The 27,631-nt window shown below is 39.7% G+C and overlaps 1 protein-coding gene across 1 annotated transcript; it reads left to right on the forward strand.

Annotated features, from left to right (window-relative positions):
- Positions 1–7,234: 7,234 nt before the first annotated feature.
- Positions 7,235–26,289, forward strand: adam28 (ADAM metallopeptidase domain 28). Its single transcript, XM_079353581.1, has 22 exons — positions 7,235–7,297; positions 8,215–8,303; positions 8,450–8,526; positions 8,999–9,077; positions 9,245–9,321; positions 9,682–9,865; positions 9,972–10,034; positions 10,104–10,175; positions 10,361–10,530; positions 10,648–10,729; positions 12,094–12,227; positions 13,046–13,223; positions 14,477–14,566; positions 19,351–19,546; positions 21,782–21,887; positions 23,271–23,427; positions 23,548–23,628; positions 23,844–23,937; positions 24,045–24,147; positions 24,221–24,302; positions 24,387–24,482; positions 25,244–26,289. The coding sequence occupies exons 1-22, from the start codon at positions 7,240–7,242 to the stop codon at positions 25,274–25,276; spliced, it is 2,301 nt and encodes a 766-aa protein (XP_079209707.1). The 5' UTR covers positions 7,235–7,239; the 3' UTR covers positions 25,277–26,289.
- The last annotated feature ends 1,342 nt before the right edge of the window (positions 26,290–27,631 follow it).

A 27,631-nucleotide genomic window follows, 5' to 3' on the forward strand; every position in this document is an offset into this window, starting at 1 on the left:
GGGTGCCTGAGCTTGACGCAGGAGTCCGCGCACACACTGTATTTATAGTCCAAGTAGGGTCTGCTCAACCGGGACGCACTTCTGACGCATACAAGCAGAAGCTCCGCCCCTTACGTTCGAGAGTCTCGTGCAGCAGCTCTCCAACACATGGCTTGACAACTTGAGACACAGAATTCATTCCAATAATAAGGGTTTCAGAAGAGCTACTATAATGTCCAGCTAATGTCCAATAACTGGAAAAAGAAAACATCACCTAATAAATTATTTGTCATTGTCTGAGATACAATTTCATATGCAATGAAAAGGTAAGTTGTAAATTGTTATAGTTTTTTTTTTATTATTATTTAGGTATTTTGAAAATGATCAAAACTTGATCGAAAAAACTCAAAAACAAAACACTGAGTGATTTACAATAAAAAAAAATATTTCTGCACAATATAAAATGTGAAAGTCTGTTTTGTTCCACTTCCACTTGACAAACAGACTTTTACCTGCTTATGTGTCAGCGACAACACCTTTCTTTCATATCAGCTCCTTGGTGGATTCAGTGTGTCAATCCGTGTAGATGATTAATAATGTAGTAATTATTCATTCATTTATGACCAAACAGTTCCAGGCGTCTCAGGAAGGTTACACAACAAAGTAGGTAGCCAGACATAATTAGTTTACCACCTGGGTGCAAACACCCAGGTGGTAAACTAATTATGTTTTCATTGCGTATGAATTCTGAACAGTTTCTTAAGTGAGCAATCGTGAATAAAGATCCTTTTAGATTTGGCAGAAAAATGCAGAACTCTCTAAGAAACATAGGAGCAAAGAAAGCCATTGTTATTCTTTATCCAATTTCTTCGCACTGAATTGATTATTTATCCATGTTTGATTTCAACAAGACAAGTAAAAACCCAGATAGAGCAAAATCTTAAAATGTTTCCAGTAACTTTTTGATTCGATTTAAAGTTTGATTATAGAAGTAGAATTATTATTATGTTACTTGATTCATTTAGACAAATGACTTTATTTGCACACACTGATATATGATAATAACAGTTCATACTTCAGAGATACAAAGTGGAAGATCTCCGGTTGTGAATGTTTGTTTTTCCTAAAATGATCATGCTGTGATTTAGAATTGCGTGAATGGCTTTCTTGCTGTTCTTTCTCCCTGAGATACCAAAGCTTACCTAACAAACACATGAGGTAAGTAGAGACACTGTTATCAGAGATTCAAAGACTTTGACCTTTGAGTTCACAGTCATAGGATTCTACACGACATCGTACATGAGCACAAAACAAGAGACGCCTGCTGTGGAAAGGAGCAGATAGCTCAGTGTTGAAGTTGGTTGTATCTCAGTAGGTTGGGGCTTTTGATCCCCAGCTAAGGCACCTGCTGAAATTTTATAGTGGGGTGCTGGAACTGTCATGGACAGTCAGTGTGTGAAGAATGGGCGACTTGTAGCCTACTGAAAAAACACTCGGAGCAGTAAGGAAAGCACTGTGCAGGTCCACTTACCACTTAGTTTATTTAAAAAGACCCATGGCAGTTTTTGGCTGTCGTATGACCCCCTACAGACTTTTCTGAAATATGTCGCTTGCAGCCATCACTTGGCATGAAGGCTGCTTGTGTAAGGAAAGATAAGGATCAGTGTTTGTGTGCCATGGGGATAAGGACTGGGAACTTTGTTATATAAAAAAAACAGGTAATATCATTAATACAACAGGAGGATCTTTTATTATTCATTTTTGACACAATGATGTCCAGAAATACAAATCAAAAACCTGTTTGACTCAAAAGGAAAGAAAAATATAGATGTAAAGTTCTTTTAGTCACATGATCAGATTGCTGCTAAAGCAGAAAAGACAACTTCGCTCTACAATAAAGACTTTGTGCAACATCAGATGATGTAAAGGTGAGTCGCTCAGCCAGACAACTCATTCTTTGAAACAGTCAACAAACCCAACAGTTCAAAAGCCAGCTATGAAAGCGCTCAGAAATGCTTATGGTTGCTGGGTGTGAAACTAAGAGCTCAGCTGATTAAAGCTTCAGGCTGGTTCAAACTGGTCTGGTCTGGTCTGATGTCTAGTCATGGATGAGTAAACCGATCATTATTTGGTCTTGTGAATTCATATCCAGGGCATTTAAAGGAGCAAATGTATGTAGTCGGCATCATTGTGGAAAACACAAATAAATACCTTAACTAAACATTTGAAACTGGAATGAAGGGGGAAGTTGTATTTAGGGCAAGAGATAAAGGAAACAAAGAAAGTAGGTTAACATTCACTCAGTTTCTACAGCGTAAGGGAGGAACAAAACATACTCACAAATCACAAGGCTAGACTTGTAGAATTGTCCTTACAATGAAATTAGCTTTAATACTAACTTAATACGCTGCTCAGTAGGTACAGTATATAACTGCTCAAAAAAATAAAGGGAACACTAAATTAAGACCTCCTATCTCTGAACGAGTATTCTTATTAAAGACTTTGTTCTTTTCATAGTTGGATTTGCTGACAACAAAATCACAAAAAATGATGAATGGAAATCAAATGTATTAACCAATGGAGGTCTAGATTTGGAGTCACACTCAAAACTAAAGTGGAAAAACTACAGACAGATTCAACTGTGATGTAAACAAGTCAAAATGAGGCTCAGTAGTGTGTGTGGCCTCCACGTGCCTGTATGACCTCCCTACAACACCTGGGCTGCTCCTGATGAGGTGGAGGATGGTCTCCTGAAGGATCTCCTCCCAGACCTGGACTAAAGCATCCACCACCTCCTGGACGGTCTGTGGTGCATCGTGGCGTTGGTGGATGGAGCCACACATGATGTCCCAGATGTGCTCAGTTGGATTCAGGTCTGGGGAGCGGGGCGGGCCGGTCCATAGCATCAATGCCTTCATCTCGCAGGAACTGCTGACACACTCCAGCCACATGAGGTCTAGCATGGTCTTGCATTAGGAGGAGCCCAGGGCCAACCGTACCAGTATGGTCTCACAAGGGGTCTAAGGATCTCATCTCGGTACCTAATGCCAGTCAGGCTACTTCTAGTGAGCTCATGGAGGGCTGTGCAGCCCCCCAAAGAAATGCCACCCCACCTCATTACTGACCCACCACCAAACCGGTCATTCTGGAGGATGTTCCAGGCAGCGTCTCCAGACTCTGTCAGGTCTGTCACATGTGCTCAGTGTGAACCTGCTTTCACCTGTGTAGAGCAACAGAGGGCTCCAGTGGAGAATGCCAAACATCTTGCACGGTGTTGGGCTGTAAGCACCCCCACCTGTGGATGTCGGGCCCTCACACCACCCTCATGGAGTCTGTTTCTGACTGTTTGAGCAGACACACGTGTGGCCTGCTGGAGGTCATCTTGCAGAGCTCTGGCAGTGCTCTTCCTGGTTCCTCCTTGCTCAAAGGCGGAGGTAGCGGTCCTGCTGCTGGCCTCCTCCACGTCTCGCATTGATGTGCCATCCTGGATGAGCTGCACTACCTGAGCCACGTGTGTTAGTTGTGGACTCCGTCTCATGCTACCACCAGAGTGAAAGCACCACTAAGATTCAACAGTGAACTATCCTGATCAGTAATTTCAGCCAAACAATGTCAAGGCTGCACTCCATCTGCTCTGTATTATGTATTATTAAAGTTATATCTGTGTGTGCAGTCAACAAAGCCAACTTTGTCAAGACAACCCCATTATAGCAGCACCAGCTTGCAGAAAGGTTGCTGGCCATTAGAGCTGAAATGAAGTTGCACTTATTTTGGGGAAATGTAATTTGTTTTGAGGAGAGCAAACTAAGAGGAATTAACTGAAAAAAAACATGTTTTATAATTGGTTAAAGAAATCAATATCTCAAATAAAAAGTGTCCTAATGAGAACTGTCGCTGTCATGTGGTTGACTTGATGATGTGCGAGTTTCCTCTATTGGGAGCTCAGGTTACATGCAGCCAGGTCGTGAGGAGTAGAAGATGAATGCCCCCTGCTGTTCATGTTGTAGAGTGCAATTCCCAGCCATGAAGACAAGATACAACTTCAAACAGACATGACAATGTTGGTACTGACTGTCTATCTGAACAAACAGTAATTAAATTGGATCACAAAGAAACAGCATTTTGACATCTCATTCATTCGGGTTAATATCGTCATGTGTTCAAAATTCCTCCCTACAGGATTTTTTTTGTTATGTTTGGCTTCATCTTATCACTCAGTCTTTCTTTAATTGGACTTCTTCTCTTCTCTATCAAGGTTGACATTATGGTTGAAGCAACTTTTATATCATTATTAAGGAGCTACATTAATACTTTATAATGTGTAAAGATTTTTGTGTGTGGCAAAGAGGGTTTGACATCTTTCTCATATTTTTACCTGAACCTTTCGGGTAATTGCTTTAATTATTGACAGTTCATATTTGGTCTTCTCTCTGTACGTCAGTTTAGAAAGATATACTTTATTTAACAGTGACAGAAATGCTCCTTTGACACGGCTCAAACGTGACATCACATTAAAAAACACAAAGTAAAGAGCCGTCAAAAAAACGTTTGAGCAGAGGGAGTCTGAGATCTGTTAAGTGGATAGGATGATCAGAGTTCAATCATCAGAAATGTTTTTTTATCACCATGTATTCATTTACAAAAAAAAAGGGGTTTCCATGTTGTTTGTTAGATGTCAATAAAAAATAAATAATATCACAAATATGAAAAGAATATGCATTTCTGCTATTGTATAACACAATATTTGCAATAATTGTGAGAGTAGAAATCTGGCTTGTTGTACACAGTTCCAAACAAAGTCTTATGATAGTTCCTGGATAAAACTGCAGCACTGTGCACATCGAGTACATTTGAGTTGATTTACTCAATGGTTGACGAATATCGCTGCAATTCATAAATAAAAATGAAACTAATATACAAGCTGTTACTTAATTTATCTCTAACTGTAACTATAAATTAACAAACATGCCTTAACACTGTGTCAATCAATGTCCTCTCTCTTTTCAATCCATAGATTTAGTGCTGATTGTTTCTCGAAACACTTTACCTGATTTAGCTTAAATCCACTTAATCTGCGGTCAAGCTCATTACGTGCTTCATGTTTACTTTTATTTGAAGCTATCATGAGTATTTCAGTTTTAAAAAGGGTGACAAATGTAATAGATGTTTTTCACTATGCCAGACACATTACATTACGTTTTCACATGTTAAAAAAGTGTCAATCTGGTGCATAAACGTAGCAGTCGCGCACATCCAGTAAGGTGCCTGTCTGACTCAAGTCTGAAGGAGAGCTGTGCTGGAAACGTCACTCACTCACTCACGGGATGTGCTCGTAATAAATGCACAAAAAAAGGGAACAAGTGTGCGGTCTCCTTCTTTTATTCATTGAAATCTGGTGCATAAACCATCTTCACCATTATTTGTTGATATATTAATGTAATGTGTTTGTAAGTATCAAATAATCCCAATGATCCAGTCACAATCTGTCTGTGCTATCTATTTATTTCCAATATGTTTTAAAAGTGAACATGGAGAAGATAAAAAATAAGCTTCCTGGGGCCCCAGACCCAGACCTGGCTCCATGGTGGGGCCCTGGCTGCACCATGCCAGGCAGCTCCACAGTCCCTGTTGATGTTTTCTTTATAGGGGTACTTTGAACTGCTTCTGGTCTGACTCGTCACCTAGCAACTGTTTGCCTTGGGAAACCCTACCGGAGGCATATAGCCCCCGACAACATAGCTCCTAGGATGAATTGTGTTAATTCAGGAAATTGATCCAATCGATATACAAGTCATTAATTAACACTTTCAAGGTTTGGAGTGTTTTGGGAAGAAAGCTCCAACCCGAGTTCATTGATCAAAATACTTTTATAACCTCTAACGTCTGCTCTACTTCCTGTTTAATAATTGAGTAGAGAAGTTATTAAGTGATGACAAACACGAGAAGAATGCATTCAAAATGTTTAGTTGATGGAAACGTTGAGTCAACTTATGACCAACTGAAAGTCACTTTGAAGCATCATTGCACAGAATAAGGATTGTGATCTGCGTTCATATGGGCTCTTATTAAAGCAATAATAAAAAGTTATTTTATATTAACCTTCAGCTCTGTCAGTTCACGCATGTCCAAATGTTTTGTCCGAACCATGCATTTGTACTCCATTCATCTTTTTAAAAGACTCAGAATACATTTTAAGATTTCTTGTTTTTTCACTTAAAGGTTGCAAAACCACTTGTCAAATTTGATTCAGACTTGTGGTGCAAGTGCAGCGAGGTCGTCACAGCCACAGAGAGACAATTGTTCTTTGAGGTCATGTCCTCAATATTGTAACTTCATGATTTCAAGCATCGTAAAACGGCCTCAACATGGATTCTGAGCTGGCTTGAGATCACTTATTATTATGTTGTTTTTCCTCGAACTTTAGTCTGTTGCCTTTGACCTGGTTCTATTTACTGTACTTAACTGAAAACGCTGCATTGGAGTGTAAGAGTGCTTGAACATTTCAAGTGAAACTGAATTACACTTTTAAAGTGAATCACATTTGTGAATCAAAGAGTCTGCACTTTCATACAGAAATGTCCCATATTATTACTTTAACTATGCTCCAACTACTGAAATACACTTTGATCTGTGTCCTCAATTGTCCTGGTCTCGCCGCGGTGGATGCATGCACATTGGTCTTATTGTCTGTCACTTTCTCTATGCAGAGACACTGAGCATGTGGGCTGTGGGTGAGTGACAGAAGAAATGAGGACGGAGCAAACTAACTGCTGCTAATGGAATATATATAGTGTCTCTACTCAGCAAAAGTTGTGAAACCTGATATATCATAAAGAGTGACAAGTGGTTTATTGGTTAATACTGTGAGACAGACGTCTGACAACAGGAAGAGGCATACTGCTGATTTGAGACTTCTATGCAAAAAAAAGGGAAGCGGCTCCTGAACAAATACTAAGAAGGTGAGAAATCTTACGTGTGAACTGGCTGTGATACTATCGTCATAATCTGATGACTCTGAAATGTGGCTGTTGTGAAACCTAATAGGAAGGCTGCAGTTCTGAACACCGTATCCTCTTAAGTATTCTTCCTGCATTCCTTAAGCTGTGGTGTGTTCAGGCCTGTTGGGTCAATAAGGAAGTAGCTGTGACAGGACCAGGAGAGCTGTCGGGGGTGTGGCCTTGCAGTAACAGCAACATTACTTGCAGGTAGACAGATTACTGATATGAACGCTGAACAGTGACTGCCTGCTCTTGGTACGAAATGGTACGAAAACTGCTTTTGTGGGTCCTGATCCTAAATGCATCAGTTAATCGCGCAGGTAAGTCATGGAAGTGTTTACCTTCTCTTACCATAGACACTTATTGTTTTCTGAAATTGATCTTTGTCAGATCCTTTTATTCAAACAACTTTAACTGGAGGGTTTCTGTTCGGAAATATAAATGAAAAGTGCGATCAAAATCCTGACCTATGTGTTCCAATACATTGTTACTCACTGTTTTGATATTAAAGGAATTTGGTTGTTCTAAAATAAATGTCCTCCCTATTTTACTTATTTAATGATGTGCTGCATCTGCATCGGCTATCTCAGATATCTGAACTAAGGAACTACTACTATTGCTTGAGCAATATACAGTATATAGATTTTTTTTTTTTTTTGTGGGCGTCTATGTTATGCCATTTCTAATTTCAGAAAACCTCATTATCCCTGTTTTGTGATTTGTCAATAAAAAGGTGGTTTCTTCAATCGATAAAGTCACAGTGAATCATGGTAGCGGCGCCTCAGGGTGCTTTTTTCGGTTCGGTGCAAAAAACCAACTAAGACGTGTCACAACATCAGCAATGTGTTGAAAATCATTCCACATAAGTCTGGTCAACTTTCAACACACTGTATTTGTTATAGTTGTGACACACACTGGGAAATGGTTTTTGTGTCACATCACCATGATTCATAACGACTTCATTTCCTTTTAAGCATTAGACTCCAAAAAACGACTTTCTTAGCTTCAGAAGTTTCTTGACATTATTATTATTTTTATATGTAAAGTTGAGGTTCAAGATGTTGATAAACACATGTCAGAATAATATTTACAACATTTTTAAGATAATTCCTTTAGTCTCATAGCATATTATAAGAGATATCTTATTCAAAAGTGTATTTGTTTTTGCAGAAAAATCATGATATAATAAGAATTCACTAACTTAAACTACAATAGACTGAACAATGTTTCCCCTTAGAAAGCCATGGTCATGTTTTTGAAGAGGGGGGAGACTATGAGGTGGTCCAACCTGTAAGAATTCACACGAGAAGAAAAAGAGACATCGAGGTAAATGTGTCTGTTTTTATTACTGTCTCTGTCATCTGTGCAGTTTTCACATTTACAATCATGCTGTCTGATTGGTTTTTTTAAAACTGGACTAAAGCACGTAGAGCCCAATTTCACTTTTTTGTTTTGGGGTTTTTTTGTGGCAGAATCTCAGGCCTGAAACGGTTAGCTATGCAATCACTTTGGGAGGAAAAAACATTGAGATGCAGCTATTGAAAAACAAGTAAGTTTGACCTTCCCTTTAATTATGCTACCGTCCTCCAGCAAACTGCTTTATGGTAACACTATTCCTTCGAGATCATCAAATGAATTGTTTTTGGTTCACTTCATCTTGATGACTTACATGAAGCTGTCGTTAACGTGACCGAAAGAAAACTTCCCTTTTTTCTTTGGGTGATTGTGTGAATTCATGGTAGTATACTGTCTACTACATCAGACATGCTTTCAGTAATTGTTTCCTATTGATTTTGTAGATTTTTGCAACCTGTGAATACAATCTTTTATGTTATACACCCGAAACTATTTTGATAAAGTGAATAAAATGTACAGGAAGTGTATCACTTCCTGTGCTTCATGTTATTGGCTATATCTTTATCTTGATCTTTAACCCATTTTTTATAGGTACTATATAAGAATTATTATTATTTCCGCATTTTACATCATAGGTTATTTTCTTTGTATCTTCCAATCACTAGTAAACTTCTTACTGAAGACTACACTGAGACGTACTACAAACAAGATGGGACCCGAATCACCACGACCCCCAATGACATTGTAAGTGTTTGCAGTCATGTTTCATCCAACTTTTCATTTCCTCGTTCATGACTTGAATATTTTATTGATTCTTCGAGAACATGTCTCAGTTATCGTCTTACAACTTGCAAGAAGTTTTTATTTTATTTTCAATTTACCCGGTCTTTATCTTTTTATGTATTTATCAGGATCATTGCTATTATCATGGGAAGATTTTGCATGATAGTAATTCATCAGTCAGCATCAGCACATGTGATGGACTTCGGTAAGGACTCCAAACCTTCAACTTTAACATCTTTAAACTGCTCAAAAGTCATGAAAATTAAAAAAAGCTTTGTTGCCATCCTTTTTCTTTCCTTGCCACCTTGATTATCTTGACCATTCTTTTAGAGGTGTGAACATTAATAATCCCCCCAGTGGTACACCGATTATTAATATAGGTCAGATTAAATGTTCAACTGGAACCACTTTATTGTAAGATCTTGAAATGTTCAGTACACTAGTCTACTTGAAGGTCTGGTACAAAAACACTTCATTGACTGCCATCTTAGTCTTTGGTGCTGGTCACTAAAATGTGTCCCAATCAATGAGTGAACTAAATACTAACTGGTTGATAATGGTTTAGGGGTTACTTCAGAACCTCTGAACAGAGATATCTGATTGAGCCACTCGCTGGTAGCGATGAGGGAGATCACGCAGTGACGACATTAAATGACAAGAACTTCACACCTGCAGTTTGTGGCGTCACCAACACCAGCTGGAGCTCCGACTTTGAACCCCCAACAAGCCTCAGCAGATCGAGATTAGGGGTAACCATATTCTTTCATTCTTTTACATTTTAGGATAACATATGTTTGTTTGTTTGTTTGTAACAAAACAAATATATGAAAAAGGTTTCATTATTTTGTCTTCCAGGGTCTTTCTATACTTCATCAACAGAAATACATTGAGCTTGTCCTTGTTGCTGATCACCGTGAGGTAAAATATGGACTTGGACATTTCCTGTGAAAACCAGACAGTTTTGTCTGACATTAAATCTTTGTTTAGTTTATCAAGATGAAGCGAGATCAGACAGCGCTGAGAAAGAGGATGTTTGAAGTTGTCAACTTTGCTAATATGGTAAGTCAGTGTTTCTGCTTTTTTTTAATCTGCAATCTGTCTGTTTATCTGTAATAAACTGAGTCTTCAGTTTATTACTGAATCTGTATTACAAAATCTGTATTTGCAGCATCAGATTCCAGATCATTTGATCATTTTCATTTTGCCTCAGTGGATTTCATTTGTTATTCTGGTTTTGCTTGCAGGTATACAAACCCCTGAGGACCTTTATTGCTCTGGTTGGATTAGAGATCTGGTCCAAAGCAGACCTCATTTCTGTGACACCCCCAGCTGGGGCCAACCTGGGTGCTTTCATGACTTGGAGAAACTCTGACCTCATCAAAAGAAAAAAACATGACATGGCACACCTGATCAGGTTTCAAAATGTTGTCTGAATTGTTGACTTTTGTAGCCTATTGCCATTTAACAAAGGATGAATGATGGATTTTGTTATGTGTTTAAAAGTGTCTCATATGTTCATTCCTTTCCTCAGTGGGATTGACTTTGAAGGAGCAACTGTAGGTCTCGCTTTTGTTGGGACACTGTGCTCAGGTCACGCTGTTGGAGTCGTTCAGGTAATGTGTAATGACCCGTCTCTTGTGATAACATTTGGACCATGTTCACTTTGAAATATTTCAAGTGACTTGAAATACAATTAATAAGGAGACAAAAAGAGAAGGGAATCAATATATGGTTAAGCACAAGAGAGAGCTGTTGTTCAAGGCCAGAAGTGTTGACATGACAATGATTTCATTTATTCATTGTTACTTATGATAGATTGTTTATTGGACAAATTTAACAATTCCCCTGTTGGCTGGGTAGGATTAGGGTTTTATTTTTCCTAAGAGTGACAGGCACACAGATCAGGGCTCTCATTTATAAAACAGTGAGTAGAATCCATACTAAAAATGTACATGTGCCAAAAACCCGGAAATAATTGTGATGCATAAAACCATTCGTACACACACCTTCATGGAAAGTTCCCTTTATAAATCATCATCCACCTAATGTGCACATTAGGTGGATGATCTTCCGCCCGCTACACGACCACATTCAACCATAAAATTTCCTACCCTGCCTTTAGACTGTTGTTTTTATAGATTATGGACTTATATGAATGAGAACCCAGGGCATGTACATTATACATGTCACATGATTCATGTGGTAGCGTATACAGGAAGTAGAAGTGAAAAAAAAGTGCTTTATGAAACAGACTACCATATAGGGACTTTTTAGTCGTTACAACGTGATACCATATACCTGCTGCTTTAAACACAGTTACACAACCAAACTGTGGGTTCTGAATCAGACACTTTGGATTTGCTGAATTTGATGACATAGTCTACAGACCCAGTTTTTTAAAAAAAATCGTTTTTTCAAAAGCAGAGATTGCAAAAAGTGTGATATGGATTTGATTATCCAATCCTGCCAGATCATATGTCGATTTTGGATATTTCAAAACTCTAAAATGGAGATTAAGACAGGTTTGGTGCTAAAAATCTGGATTATTCTGATTCCATTGAAAGGGTGGATGAAGAGACGTGGGACACATGACACATATTTAATTTACAAAACATTCTAAATACAAAAATGTAATTTTAAACATAAAAATTGAATTAAAGGTTAATAGACTGTTAAAATTTCAGAGCATAAAGGAAAGCACGCTCTTCTGTAATAACTGCATGTTAGTCTCCATGCCATAAGGGAAGTGAAACTTATATTTCCAGACATAATGGTTGACATTGTGAAACTCACTGAAGGGAAGGAGGTTATTTTGAGAATATTACTGTTTAGAAGAATCAAGTAACTGAAATGTTGTTTCATAGTGCATTAAGTCAAACCCCTGTTGCATGTGTAAACAAATGGTTAATTTAGATAAAGCCGATTACGTTAAGAGATTACTCTTTAAAATACTGTAACTGGTTGTTACCTCTATCAGGATCACAATGACCGGACAATAGCAGTGGGAGCAACTCTGGCTCATGAGATGGGTCACAACCTCGGCATGGACCATGACGACTCTAGTGCCTGTGCTTGTTCTGGGGATAGCTGCATCATGGCTGCAGCACTCAGGTAAGGAATGACAAGAAAACTCATTCAAAAGGGTCCAAGGGAAAGTAAAGAAGGATATATTCAGGGGAAACAAATGTTCTGTTGACTCTATGCTTGACTGATAAATATTCAAATGAATAACAGGGTGAAAATCTAAAACACATTTGATTCTAGTTTGTCTATACATAAACACAAATACCAGATATTTGTCATGGTCTGGTGACCTTTAAATTTTGTCTTGAAAATTCCTCCCTCTTCCTTTTTGTAATTCTGTTTTACAACAAAATCTCAAAAATCACACTTCTTTGTCTTTGCAATCCCAAACTCTGATTTGACGCAACAGGGCGCACGGCTGCTGTAGTGCAGAGCTGTGTGAAGTCTGACAGTTTTTCAAGTAAATGTTACTGAACTTGGGCTGAAATTTTTTAAAAATGTTAAATATATATTAAAATGTGCCTCACTCCTCATCTGTGCTCGAGGCTATTTCAGCTGCTATCTGCATAAAAAATTAAGAAGAAATGTGCATGAAATAGAAATTATAATATTTGACTTTGCTGAATAAATTTGGATTCTTTCCCTCTAACTTTCCATTGAGAGTCTGATGGTGTTGGGAGTGCAATGATAAATAAATCAGTACTCTTACAGAGGACATATAGCAGGTGTAAATAGTTAAATGATCATGTAGCTGCTTTGGTGTCCGGTTTGTTGTATTGCAAGTCATTCTCACTGCTTAAAACAAATCATAATTATAGCATTTACAAAATGTATTTATATTATATTATGATTGTATGTACGTAAACTTGTGAGCCTTAGAAGTTGACTTTTTTTTTTTTCCACAGCTGGAATGTTCCCCGTTCTTTCAGTAGCTGCAGCGCCAGCATGTATGAGAAATACCTGACAAGTCGCAGCCCTAGCTGCCTGTTGGACAAACCACATTACAGCGCTCTTGTGGCCCCTGCCGTCTGTGGAAACGGTTTTGTGGAGAAAGGAGAACACTGTGACTGTGGCACTGTTGAAGTAATTACACTGAACATCACTTAACCAACACTCACCCTGAAATGTTCTATAATTTAACTTAGGTCTAAGTTAAGATTTAAACAAAATGTTGCTCCCTTTAGTGTAGCCTACACACATTTATACACATATGCCTGTTGTCATGAACACAGCTGGACCCACAATTTAGACACAAACAGTTTTGGGTAAGGTTTACAAAAGCTCGTTTATTGGATGCTGGCGGGAGGTCCAAGATGCAGGTTACTCGTGTTCTGTGAGCAAGATATCCGGAGGTGCGGTCGTGGAGCTGGACGGGGAATGTTGCAGGATGAGGTGTAGAGATCTGGGCGTCTCATTTATAAAACAGTGCGTAGAATTCATCCCAACGTGCGCCGAAAACCCGGAAATGGCATGCGCACAAAATTTTATGATTATTTTATTGAACCTTTGCACATCTTCACGCAAAGTTCTCTTTATAAATAACGATCCACCTGAAAATGTTGCGCACGTACGTTGGCCCCTTGTTCCACCCGCAACACATCTACTATCAAGCATGGTCAATGCAAAGCAGCTTGTAAATGAAAATGCAAACGAGGAGGCAGATCAGAGGTTTCCAGCACTGGATCGAGCCGAAACCAGAAGTTTAGACGAAGAAAATAAACCCAGAGAGGAGGAACTTGTAAATGAAGGCTACAAAAGCCAGCCCATAATTTGATGCATATTTTTCTACACGTTTATATTTTCATCTATTTTTGCACTGTGATTTTCTTCTGCTGTCCTGCTTTGCTGCTGTACATTTCTCCGCTTGTGAGATGAATAAGGATTATCTTATATTATCTTACCTTAAGAGGAAAACCTTATGCAATGAAATTACTACTATTTTATGCATAGGCTTGTAATAAGGAAATTTGTCAATTTTAGTGGCGAACAGTCCAAATATCAAATTTAACTATTTTTCTCAAATATGAAACTCTGACATCAAAGAATGCATGATAATACATGATTATGGCCATGAGATGAATAGATGTGATTTTAATGGGACGTTTTTTTCTTCTTCTAATGACTTAAGAGCGTAATATATTTTAAATCCGATTCTACAAAAAACAAACAATGCATCAAAATCAATATTTTGGCATATACTTTGACATATCCATATCCATATTTCTTCAACTTTCACATTTATTGCCCAAAACTCCAGTTAGTGCACCTTTGATGAAAAGGAACACAGAAAGATTACATATGAACAAAAGCCTGATCAGTTCTATATTGTTTTATAGGAGTGCACCAACCCATGCTGCAATGCCACAACCTGCAAACTAACAGAGGATTCACAATGTGCTGAAGGCGAGTGCTGTGAGAACTGTAAGGTAAGAGAAAAACAAATGCAGAAGAAGTGCACTGTACTGTGTGAGGATCTGCCTTGTAAAGTCTGCATCACTTTCCGTGATGGACGTCATGACTCATTGTGACTATTACCATGGTCACACGCTCGAAATCCAAGTAGTGGCTTCACTTCTTTGTCTACTATAAAGAAGGGCATGAGGTGACACTGCTCATTAATAGTGCATGGCAGGGTGACCATACCTTTCGTTTCGATTTTGCTGCCTTTTGATCTTCTGCTGTAGCTTCTCGTTGTTTGATACTCTGTTGAAAGTCTTTTGTGACATCACATTGCATTTTGCTCCTCTGTCAACTTTCATATCAGCGGTCTTGTTAATATTCAGGATGGTGACGAGCACTCGAGTACTCGCCGCTGACTCGATTATTTGAGTTCCAAGTCATTACTCGCGCACCTGTGCGAGAGCTGCTTTTGCCCCACACAGCATTATTCTTCTGACCCAGCTTTTAGTTTCGCCTTATTGAATATACTAGCAATGAAAATAATGAACGGGATACAAACGTATGACTTCTCTGGCTACGGCATCAGCTTTCGTAAACATGAGCCAGATGTCAACAAAAACAACAGGCAGCTACAAAGCTAAAATTGTATTCTATAGAAATATTAGTTTGATGCTTAAAACACAATTGGAAAACAACGGAGACTGAAACAGGCTGTCTTGCGTCACGTCATTAGCTAGCGCTGTTAGCACACGTCGTTAGCCGGCTAATAACCAAAACGGTAACTGGAGACTTCCATTAAGTTTAATATAAGGAGCTTCAGAGAGCTCAGGGTGGAGAACAAGCGACCGTCAACAACTGTTCTTTGAGAGAGTTAAGCAACACAGCAGGAAGTACAGCTAGCCTACGCTGCTATCGTGACAAGACGATCATTTTCTGTTGTTGGCTATTCATTTATATTTATCTTTAAATATTGTATGTTTGTCATTTTACTGGAAAAACAGGCATAAAGGCATTTTACTGGGTGTTTATGTCATTTACAGGTATTTACAGTCATAAAAAATCTTGCGTCTGATGCGATATTTTATGATAAATAATAATTATGCAAATAATAATAATAATCTGCGAGTACTCGTGTACTCTTTCATTAGGTAATTAGAGTACTCGACTACAGAAATAACAGTATATTGCCATCCCTAGTTAAAATACACTGTAACAAATCCATCTTTGTCGTCAACTTTAGCATCATTGCTGTCAATACACTTGTCAACATGGACACCATCTTTGGCTAGGTAAGGGTGATGCGTCTGTGATCGCAAAACCTGGCGACCGGTCTGAGATTCAACATGGCAGCCTGCTGCTAGACCAAAACAACAGCTCATACTCGTGATTTTTCAGTATTTTCTCGTCTTAAAACCACTTCTTTCTGCATCTCAAACCTGGATTTACACAATCGACCAACCTGGAGGACTTATATAGAGGAATATATTGATGAATACCACACCCGATCTGCATGAACGACACCAGCAAAAGTCCCAAAATGGACAACAACAATCCCACAACATCAGACAGAAAACAAATTTGCCAATCCGACTCCTTCCTCAACTACTGAGGTCAGTGAGATCCTAATGTCAATTAATAACAGTCTGTCAGGCCTTGAAGCCAGAGTCTTGTTGTTGAACTCCTGCACAAAGAATTACAAGAGTCTGCGACAGCACACACAAGCTCAACTCACCACACCCACGAATGACAACAAATCCCTCAAACTTAAAATGAAAGAAACAATCCTCAACCTTCAATCCCGCAGCATTAGAGTCTTCTCCGGTACACCCGAACAACACAACAACGATAACCCCAAACAGTTAATGGTCTGTCTACACCCCATATAACATTGATCCTACATTCTTTTACATATTTTATACCTTTCTCTACAATATGTCAGACTCTCCGGTAATTATTGGAGGAGACTTCAATACAGTCTTAAACCCATCACTTGACAGATCGAACAATAACACACGCAACTCCCAATCCACAGAAACATCAAAACCGTTCATGAGCAACTTTGGTCTTGGCAATAGTTAGGCTCAACACCCATCCATCCATTTTCTGCAGCGTGTCCTGGGTCGACCCTGAGGCCTCCTCCTGGAGGGACATGCTCCCTAGGGAGGCATCCAGGGGGCATCCAGAACAGATGCCCGAACCACCTCAAAGGACTCCCCTACTGCTGGCAATGCGAACCGGACTCCTGCTCCGGTCGTACAAGGACTGGACCACCCTTGGCAAAGGGCCCCAAACCCCATACTCTTGGAGCACCCCCCACAGGGCGCCGCGAGGGACACGGTCAAATGCCTTCTCCAGATCCACAAAGCACATGTGGACTGGTTGGGTGAACTCCCATGAACCCTCGAGCACCCAATGGAGTGTATAGCTGGTCCAGTGTTCTGCGGCCAGGACGAAAACCGCATTGTTCCTCTTGGATCCGAGGTTCGACTAACGGCCAGATCCTTCTCTCCAGTACCCTGGAATAGACTTTCCCAGGGAGGCTGAGGAGTGTGATTCCCCGATAGTTGGAACACACCCTCCAATCCCCCTTCTTGAAAGAGGGACCACCACCCCGGTCTGCCAGTCCAGAGGCACTGTCCCCGACCTCCACACGATGTTACAGAGACGTGTCAACCATGACAGTCCCTGCACATCCAGAGACTTCAGATACTCAGGGCGAATCTCATCCGCTGGCTGCATTATTATTGAGGGTGTGCAACCTCGAGCGAGCGCAGGAGGCAAGTTGAGAGCGCAGAGACGCTGTGTTGAGCGCAGAGCTGATCGTGAGCACACGGAGCAGAGGTTGAGAGAGCGTGTACAAAGAGTTGAACGCGCATAGATCATGTTTTGGTTTGGTCAGATATATATTTGCTGTTCAAAGTGAAAGTATGTGCTTGCGAGAGAGCCACTGCGCTCTCAGAACTGTCTCCTCGGCCTCTCGCCAACATGGCACAATAATAACGCCATATCGGTGTTGGGAATTTTCAGGAGCGAATACCTGACCAACGGTTATGTTGGGTTTTATGACGTAAAATTTGATTGTCAAAATAAATTAATAATTAAGTTTATTTAATTATTAATCTAAATCAATAATTGTTATTAAACTGTGTTTAATAAACCTCGGGGCACCACCCTGTAAACAGGGAACAACCAAAATATTACCAATATCAGTCTCAAATTATTTAATTAAATACCAATATCATTAATAATTAATAATCTGTATTTAATTGAAGGTGTGAAATCCGAACACAAAGCCCTTTCACCCAGCCTAAGTCACAAAGCAAATTCACAGTGATCACAAACAACGACTTTGTAAAATATAATAGAATTTATTTAACAAAGCAACATCAAGTAAATCAATGAAACCCAATCAACCAAATAACCATCATAAGCCAAACTACAAGTAACAAACAAAACAAACAAGCGTGGCACATGTGTGTGTGTGTGTGTGTGTGTGTGTGTGTGTGAGAGAGAGTGAGAGAGAGAGAGAGAGAGAGAGAGAGAAAGGGGGGGGGGACAGACAGACAGAGACAGACAAAATGGTGGCGACCACGCGTGGTCACGTGATGGCGGACACAGAACGTGATCTACGTTTCAGCAGCGTCTGGAAAGCCACAGGTCTCTATGTGTGTGTGTCTACCGGAAGGTGTGTGTGTAAAGGCGAGAGAGCGAGAGAAAACAACGCACCTCGACAGCTCAATCTCGGACTGGAGCTCACCGCAACTCAGAGCACAGTTTACTTCACGTACCAGAAGCTAGTGGCCGGATTTGTATCAGACGGCGTTCACACTAGTCTTTCTGATAGTGAGTCTATTACCCGGTTATGACGCGGGAGCTCACAGATAAACACACGGGACACAGCGGCACAAGTAAAGGAAACAAAAGAGATTTTACTCTGGTAAAATCTAAGACACAGTGGTCAAACAAAGAGAACAAAGGAGATTTTACTCTGGTAAAATCTAAGACACAGTGGTCAAACACCAAGCAAATATTATCACCGTTTCACCATAATAACTCAGTTATTAAACACACTCTCTATATCTAACTGCCCAGACCTAGCTAAGCCTCACTTGAAACCGTTTCGTCCACGGTTGATGAAAGGAAGAAAAGAGGTTCTGGAGCGGCCTTTCTGCAGTTGTGAGGTGATGGCGGCGTGTCCAATGGGGTTGAGCAGGGCCGTGGTGTCCTCCGTCGAGCGAGGTGATCTCCGTGGGTGTCCTTTCTTTAAAGGACGGAACGAGACGTAATCCTTCCAGTCTCTCTCAATACCGTTTCAATACGGGAGAAATAGAACGCTATACTTCTGAGATGCGTTCAAGTGGATGATCTAGGCTCGGAAATTAGGACGTCGGTGTGCTTCAAGGCCTTGGATCAACTGCGCGCCAAAACTTTTAAACAAAGAGAAGCGTGCTGGAAACAGGAACAGAGTTGGGTATCCTCGGACGTCGCCAGACGACGTTTGAAAGAGAGTGAACAATGGGGCATGGCCGGTTTTATACCTCCCAGACTTCACACCTATGTGTTAGGTGTGGCAAGGCATTCTGGGAGTACCTGGGAGTCTTTTGTCGTAGTTCTCCAAACATACACAGCCTGAACTTTGCCATCCTGGCTGGACCCAACATCGGTGACATTGCTGTTAAAACAACCATGTCTGCTCTGCAAAATCCAACATTAATAACATTTACTATTGGTGAAAAAGTTACATATTGGGACTTTAAAGGAATATTAAGTGATGTTTTTTAAGTTCCCTTTCATTGATTGTGTTGAGCAGATCTTGCCTCAGTCCAGGGAATGTCGCAGGAAGCAGGATGAATGTGACCTGGCAGAGTACTGTGATGGGAAGAAGAACACTTGTCCTGAAGACGTCTTTGCTGTGAATGGTCTTCCATGTGACAGAGGCCAGGGATATTGCTACAATGGCCTTTGTCCACAGAGGTCAACCCAGTGCATCAAGATGTATGGATATGGTAAATACCCAGATATTTTGTGTTTTATTTCACATTACTTTGGAAGGGGGAACAAATCATAAATAAACATCTTTTTTTTTTTTGGAACTCTTTATTTAGATTTTTTCAGTTTAACATAGAACATTATCTGAGACACGATCAGTGGTGTGAGAAAAAAAAAACAACAACCATGTTGCATACATAAATATTGCTGGATATGATGCAAATATACATCCAACATACATTACACATTGCAGTAATAAAGAAAAACGAACAGAAAAACATACAGACAGAAAAAAAAATAAAAAAAATAAAAAATACAATAAATCAATTAAATAAATAAATAGATTCCCTCCATATCAGGGCCCGTTTTTATTACTTAAGGAACCACCTCAACAACCCAAATAGTTCACAATATCAGGTATTTTCTGACCATGCTCCACCTCCGATCAAAAAGCTCCATTTTCAGCTGTAGTGATGCAGTCATTCTTTCCATAAGATACACCTGTCTCAACCTTTGCTTCCATTCAGCCACAGTTGGTGATTTAACCTTCTTCCAGTTTGCTGTTATATTTTTCTTGGCAACCAATAATAAAATATGCAGAATATATCTTTGTTCAGCAGTGAAAAGGTCGACCGGTATGACACCAAGTAAGTAAAACAGTACATTTGAAGGGATTTCTCTTTTCATAATTTTCTCAATTTCGTCTTTAATATTTTTCCAGTATTCAAAAATAACTGGACAGTCCCAGAACATGTGCGTATGATCTCCTGTCTTACCACATTGTCTCCAGCACAAAGCTGCTGAGGGATCTTTAACAAAATTTGAAATAGCCAAAGGAGTATGAAAAAATCTGGTTTTGAGTTTCCAGTCGAATTCCTTCCACTGCTGACTGTTGATACCTTTATGACTGCTGTTACAAAGTTTGTCCCAAAGTTCATCTTCTATTATTGTATTAGATTCCAATTCCCACTTTTCCTTAATATTATAAGTATTCTCACAAAAGTCTGATGAAAGTCTTTTGTAGAGATGGGAGACATGTTTACTTAATGGAAGACGTTTTTCCAAGATTGTAATAAAATATAGTTCTATACTATTTGGGGTTTTGCCAATTCGTTCTTTTTCTTTATGATTTGTAATGTAGTGCCTAATTTGCAAATATCTATAGAAATCATTTGAGGGAAGGTCAAATTGTTCCTGAAGTTGGGTAAAGGACTTTAAGTGTGTTTCTTCAAATAACTGGTTAAAAATACTGAGACCTTTAGCTGCCCATCTCCTAAAGCCATGATCTGAAATGGAAGGTGGAAAATCAACATTGCCCACTATGGGCATAGCTCGAGACATTGACCCACTGTCTTTAAGCATCTTTTTAACTGCTGCCCAAACCTTTATAGTATGTTTTATCCATTCATTTCCAATCCTCATTTTATTGACATGTTTCAAATCCAAAAAAGGCAGGACAGATAACGGTGCACCTTTAACTTCACCTTGTTCTATTTGGGTCCACTTTGCTTCCTCGTCTCCGCTGATCCAGGTCACAATCGCTGCGAGCTGAGCTGCCCAGTAATAAAATTTCAAATTCGGCAATGCCAGAACTCCTTTATTTTTAGCCAAATAAAGTATTTTCAGTCTAATTCTGGGTCTCTTGTGTTGCCATATAAATTGAGATATTAATTTGTTTAACATGGTAAAAATGAAAACTGGAACTCTTATGGGCAGCGATTGGAATAAAAACAGGAGACGATACTCTGCCAAACAGAGACAGGGGGAGGACTTCCCAGCGGTTCAGATCGCTCCTTACTTGTTTAATTAGCTTATTATAGTTTGCTTCAAATAGTTTTGTGTTTTGAGGTGTTATAATAATTCCTAGGTACCTAAATCCTTGTTTAGACCAGTGAAATGACACTATGTTGTTAAGTTGATTTGGCCACACTCCTGATATCATCATTGCCTCTGATTTATTCTGATTAATTCTATATCCGGAAATGTCTCCATACTCTTTTAAACACTGCATGAGTCGAGGTATTGAAGTAAGAGGATGTTTTATAAAGAGCAAGATGTCGTCCGCAAATAAAGAAATTTTATGAATTCTCCACCCACCGTCCTCAACACCCTCAATCTGAACGTCCTGCCGTATGGCCTCTGCCAGAGGCTCGATGCTAAGAGCAAAGAGGACGGGGGACAGAGAATCTATAAATAAACATCTTTACCGTAAGAAATCTTCTGAAACTCTCTGTATATAATTCTGTCATCAGACGCTACAGAAGCCACTCCAAACTGCTATAACCAGAACAAAAGAGGAACCTACTACGCCTTCTGCAGACGTCTTCCAAAGGACATATATGTACCCTGCCAGCAACAGTAAGTCTCCCCAAAACATGGAGTACAGTTTAGTAGTTACTTTGAAATACGATCCTTTTAAAATTCTTAATTTATTGAAAACATCAAGTATTTGTGGGGTGCTGGTGGGGCAGTGGTTAGTGCCCATGTATGAAAGCTTTAGTCCAAGGGTGGCCAACTAGTCAGAGACGAAGATCCATATTTTTGACTGTTACTTTTAAGAGCCACATCATTCACACAAATGCACTTTGTCTTTCTCTGTCCATCCCACACTCTCGTCCTCCTCCACGTTCTTCTCTATTTATCTCTCACAAACAGATTTCACACCTCAAAATTAAAAATAGCCTTGACACTCACACAGACAGACACACACACACACACACACACACACACACACACACACACACACACACAGAGACATGTACCTCTGCTCAGGCATATTTACTGTAAAAGTCACACACCAACAGGATATTAAAAAAAATAGACTGAAAACTTTAAACTAAGACCACAGCTGACTGCAGTCATAGTGAACAATGAATATTGTGTGCGCTGTCTCACACACACAAACTCTCAGTTCAATCAGTTCCACAAACAAAAATATATTAATTTATCATTGCGTCCACTGCTCACGATGAAAATGTGTAGAGCTAGGATCTGACGGATCGCGGCATGTATGGAGTAAATCTGACCTGTGGCTCCTTTTCCCATGTGTCATTCCTAACTCTCTCTCACTTCCTGATTTCTGACTCTATCCTGTTTTTTTCAATAAAGGCATTAAAAGCATACAAATAAATCTTTAAAAAATACAAGAAATGAAATAAAGTATTTGTATTAAATGTTTTCTTTAAGGGGAGCTATTATAACTTTTTCCACCATATTATAGCCTTTTCCATTTTTTTTTTCTTCAAACAGTCCTTAGTGGTCTAAATGCAACATCTGTGCTGTGCTTTGGTCAAAATAAAACATGAATCAAGCAGCAGAGAAGGTTTGTGACCCTGAAACAAGCTCTCTCTGAACGTGCCGTTTTGATGTGTGTCTCTTTAAATGCAACAAGCCCCGCCCCTGAGTTTTCCTGGTAGACATCACTCCTTTGCTAGCGGGTATAAAAATGGTGGGCCATGCAAAAGTTTTGCTCTGGACTGGGGCTGGAGTCCATGGTTGGAAATACCAAGGGAGCATTTTTCTCTGTGTACTTATGCAGCCCACAAACAAAGGACTGGATGGATTTATTTCACATTTTGTGGGCCTGTAGACGTTCAGGTTACCCAAATAAATGTTTAAAAAAAAAAACCCCCGCTATGAAGGTGGATTTTTAATAATATGTCCCCTTTAAAGTTTTTTCTTATTAGGTTCAGGTATTGGCTCTGAATTGAACATGTAATTAAATCCTCCTTTTCTTTGCAGAGATGTGTTTTGTGGAAAGCTCTTCTGCCAAAATGGCAAAGACAGCCCAAACTACGGTCGCATGGTCAGGATAGGTACATGCAAAGCAGCATTCTTTGGAAATCCTGAAGAGGACTTTGGCCAGGTGGACACTGGGACTATATGTGGTGATGGAAAAGTAATAACCAGTGTTATCTCTTGAATCACATTTTTCTTGTAAAAATATTCCTGATAAAACAGCATTTACAGATTGTGTACCAAACTAAGCAATGCCTTTGCAACTGCTTTGTTTTTAAAGGTGTGCAACCAGAATGAGTGTATGGATCTTGAGACTGCCTACAGGAACACAAACTGTTCAGCAAAATGTCCAGGGAACGCTGTGAGTGACTGACTAAACTCATAGTTCAGTTTGTTTTAGTTTATATGTGTATGTTTTTTTGTCTGATGCTCTACATTTTAAGTGAAGAAGCAAATTAATTTGATCTGTTCTGTGTAGCACACTGATTTTATCTCAGTGATGCTATACTGCACATGCGTGCTGTTAACACAACACAAGGAATCTGACAACAAAAGAACGTCTTTGGTGTTTGTCAGGTGTGTAATCACAGGAGTCAGTGTCAGTGCGAACCTGGTTGGATGCCTCCACTCTGCAATTCGAAGGATGGATCTTCTAGTCCTCTCTCGACTGGTTAGACCCGTCTGCTGCTGTTTATTTAACCAAACAATACAACATCATGAGTACTTTCTGCACTTGTGTTGCACTGCAAACAATATTCTTCTCATCTATTTCTGCAGGAGCAGCTATTGCCATTGCTTTGGCAGTCATAGCGGTCATAGGTATCATTGTCGGTGTGATATTGTTCATGAGGAGAAAACGACAAAGTACCATTTTGCCAACGTAAGCACAGTGTAAGTTATCTCATCTTTAAAAGTCTTAAAAGCGATGACTAATGTTTCTCTTTATATAACAGCAGGAAGACGAAGATGCCAGAACTGAGTTCGGCTTCCCATCTGAGCAGAGAACAGGCTCCTCCTGCACCAATGGTGTCACAGGTACCGTACAGTGTTCTACAGCTTCACTGCTTAAGTAATCATGTACACCATCAACTAAATTCCTCAAACTAACTGCAATTTTAGGCCAGACCTTCAAAGCCCAAAGGGGCTCCCCCTCCTCCACCCGCAGCAGGAAACAGACCTAAACCCCCGGGCCAGAACTACACAGCTGCACGTCAGGTAATTCGAGTTTTACAGATGTGTTCACTACATGACATGTAGCATAAAAGGATTTTCCTACAAGAGCTGGATTTAAATGTTTTCATGTGTTATAAGGCACCTTTATAAACAAGTTTGTGAAGAAATCTATTGGTAAGAAATGAATTCCCAGATTGGCCAAATATCTGATAAAATCATTTCAGGGGCTATTTGTGTTTAAGGCTCGATTGTGTACGAGCACATATGATGAGCACGCGAGGTTACTGGTGTCGTTTGCCTCTCAGCCATGGAGTATCACTACAAACACTGTATTTTTGAAAGTAGCATATAGCACCTTAAGATCACACTACATTTCTCCTAAAATTTTTAGAGTGAATAAATTAATTCATTTACACACATTTTAGACAATCCATTTGGATTTTCAGATTCAGTAAAGTTGTCATAACTTTTATTAGTTTTAGCCTCTTTTGTTTTTGGTTTAAGTCCCAGCTGTTAGTTGGTCCGGAGTGGATGTTTTTTTTTGACACAAAGAAGACAGATATTCATATAAATGTTTGAATTAACATTTATATGAATATCTGCAAAACCTTCCAATTCAGGGGGCTTTATTTCAGCCCTCAGGGGCTCTTTACGTTCCACTTTTGCATTTTGTATGAAGATTGACTTTTTATTTGTATTTTATTGATTTAAAACAAATAATGAATTAAACTATCACGCTATTTCAGTTAATGTAGAACAATACTTACAAATTGGTTGTATATAAATTCTGGTATATCTTCTAGGCGCTGAGGCCTGTACCACCACCAAAGGTCTGACACAGCGCCATCCACTGGTGACTGGGGAACACACAGTTTGTTCACTGGGAGAAGTTGACGGCAATCCAGAAAAGCAGAGTCAAGCAGAGAAAAGCAGCTTCAAGTTTTTCCAAAGTTCTCCATTCATGATTGTTTGCTTTGCTCGCTCGCTGTAAGTGACAAGAAGGTGTGTGCAGAGGACAAACGCTGGACTTCTGTTTCTTGTTTGCTGCACATTTAGGATATTTTTTCATAAAATATTTTTTTTTTACCAGCAATGGTTATTAATTTAACATGTTTCACTTTTACAAGAATCCTTAAATTTTGTTGATGAACTCTGATGTGATGATCCAAACATTTAGACTTTTTGCTTTATTGTGCCATGTTATAGAAAAAGTAAAGCAGAGGTCCTCAATAGGCGGCTCATGGCCCATATTCGGCCCAGCGGCCTCCTGTTTGTTGCCCCAGAACTGTTATTCCTTCACTGTGTTTTGATTGGGTCACGTCACCAGATTCACTCACTGCTGCAAGCGCAGTTTTAATTTTCACTTTCATTTTTTGGCGCAGTCGGCATATTGACGTTTTGCCAGCTGTAAGTGCCTGATTCACTAAGATCCCAATTAAAGAGCAGTCTTCTAAATTTTGTGTTCACTAGAAAAGATTGCACGTTTGGCTGGTGAGCATTTTGCATGTGATACTAAGAAAACATGCGTGAATGATGAGCTGTTTCCTCTGGTGCACAGACGCTCAGGTGCGTCGCTCCGGCCGTTGTTGTGCACCATCATCTGGCAAGACTCTTTTTTTTTTTTTACATGGCCCAGAGTACTACCCCATTGTACTGAACTGCTGAGGTTGAATCAGTACTTTTGAAAGTGTATGTTTTATTATTATTAATGCTCATGCGTTTTACATTTCATTTGTTTGTTTGTTAAGTTTATTATCTGAAAGTGTAAAAAAAGTATCAAGTTCTTTTTGTAATGTAACTTGTAATGAGAGACCTGATAATAGTAATGCTAAATGTTACAAATGTACAATCCTGACTCGCTTCTTTGTTCATATTTTGTCATTTTGGGAGTTGTAGTTTAACCTGTAGAAAATATTTACAACTAGAATTCCTGAGGTCATTTCAGTGTGAGGGCTGAAAGGGTTAATCTACCATAAAAGCCATGTCTGTTGCAGCTATCACTACCACAGTTACATTTTTAGCTTTTATAACATAACCTGCTCCGCTCCGGATTCAAACCTACAACCATCTGATTGCCCGAGTAGCAGTAAAAGACAATAAAATACCAGAACATGAGCCAATAAAAAAAACCATTTATTTTCAAAATGTGGACAGTAAATATAAAAAACAGAGTATTGAACATCTACATTGATTACTGTTGAAACCACAAGAACAAGTTTCCATCAGCTCAGTTGGTGGAGTTGTTGTCTCTCAACTGGAGGGTCAGAGTTTGATCCCCAGCTTCTGGAGGCAACATGTCCAATGTGTCCTTGGGCAATACAATTAACCCAGAATTGCTCCCCCTGCTGTGTCAGGGGTGTGTCAGGGTCGCTGTTCTTGTGGTTGACCGGTTGATGCTTCTTAGTGCCTTTTATTTGCCCCATGGGGATAAATTAAATTAAATTAAAAATCCAATCCATTACTACTCTGAGGAATTGAACCCTCAATCACCAGTGTAGACATTTGGTATCTGGTTCAAACCCCCCTCTCTCTAAGGCTTTGTTCAGACTGCCGCCCAAATCCGATTCCACAATGAAACACCAATTTTAACAAACAAAACTACGCTAAAAAAAATGTCCCAGCTCATTTGATCTTGCAGGTGGGAGCGTGCAATAGTGTTTAAATAACTGGTCTTTGTCTTTGAGTGCATTTTTTATGATGAGACCGTCCACTATAGTTAATGGGTCCTCCCTAGCAGACCAGGTTTAAAGGGAACACACCATCAATGAGGCAAGCGTAGTTCATTGCATTATATGGACATTCAATCTATATACGTCTAATACATACTGTACATATCAGATCAGGATGCTGCACAGCCTCCGAAACAGCGGAGGAAGAGAGAGCCTACATGGCTGCAGCGCAGACACACTGCAGCATAAAAGTAGAACAATCAGCTGGGAACAGACACAGACATGAAGGAAGAAGGACCGCGGCGACTTACCGAGAGCGCGCGCCACTCGCCCAAACAAACTCCCAGTAAGCAGTCTCCCACGGCACCAGCAGACAGCCACGCCAAGCCGGAGCAACGTGCGTCAAGAGCGGCAAGCAGACGCCCAAAATGCTTACCGTGCCATCAAATGGGCGTCGCCACGCCACGTCAGTGATCCACCTTGGAGGAGAGCCGGGAAGGGAAAGGGACAGGTATCGAGTGC

The sequence above is a fragment of the Symphodus melops genome, assembly GCF_947650265.1.
Source record: "Symphodus melops genome assembly, chromosome: 1".
Taxonomy (NCBI): Eukaryota; Metazoa; Chordata; class Actinopteri; order Labriformes; family Labridae; genus Symphodus; species Symphodus melops.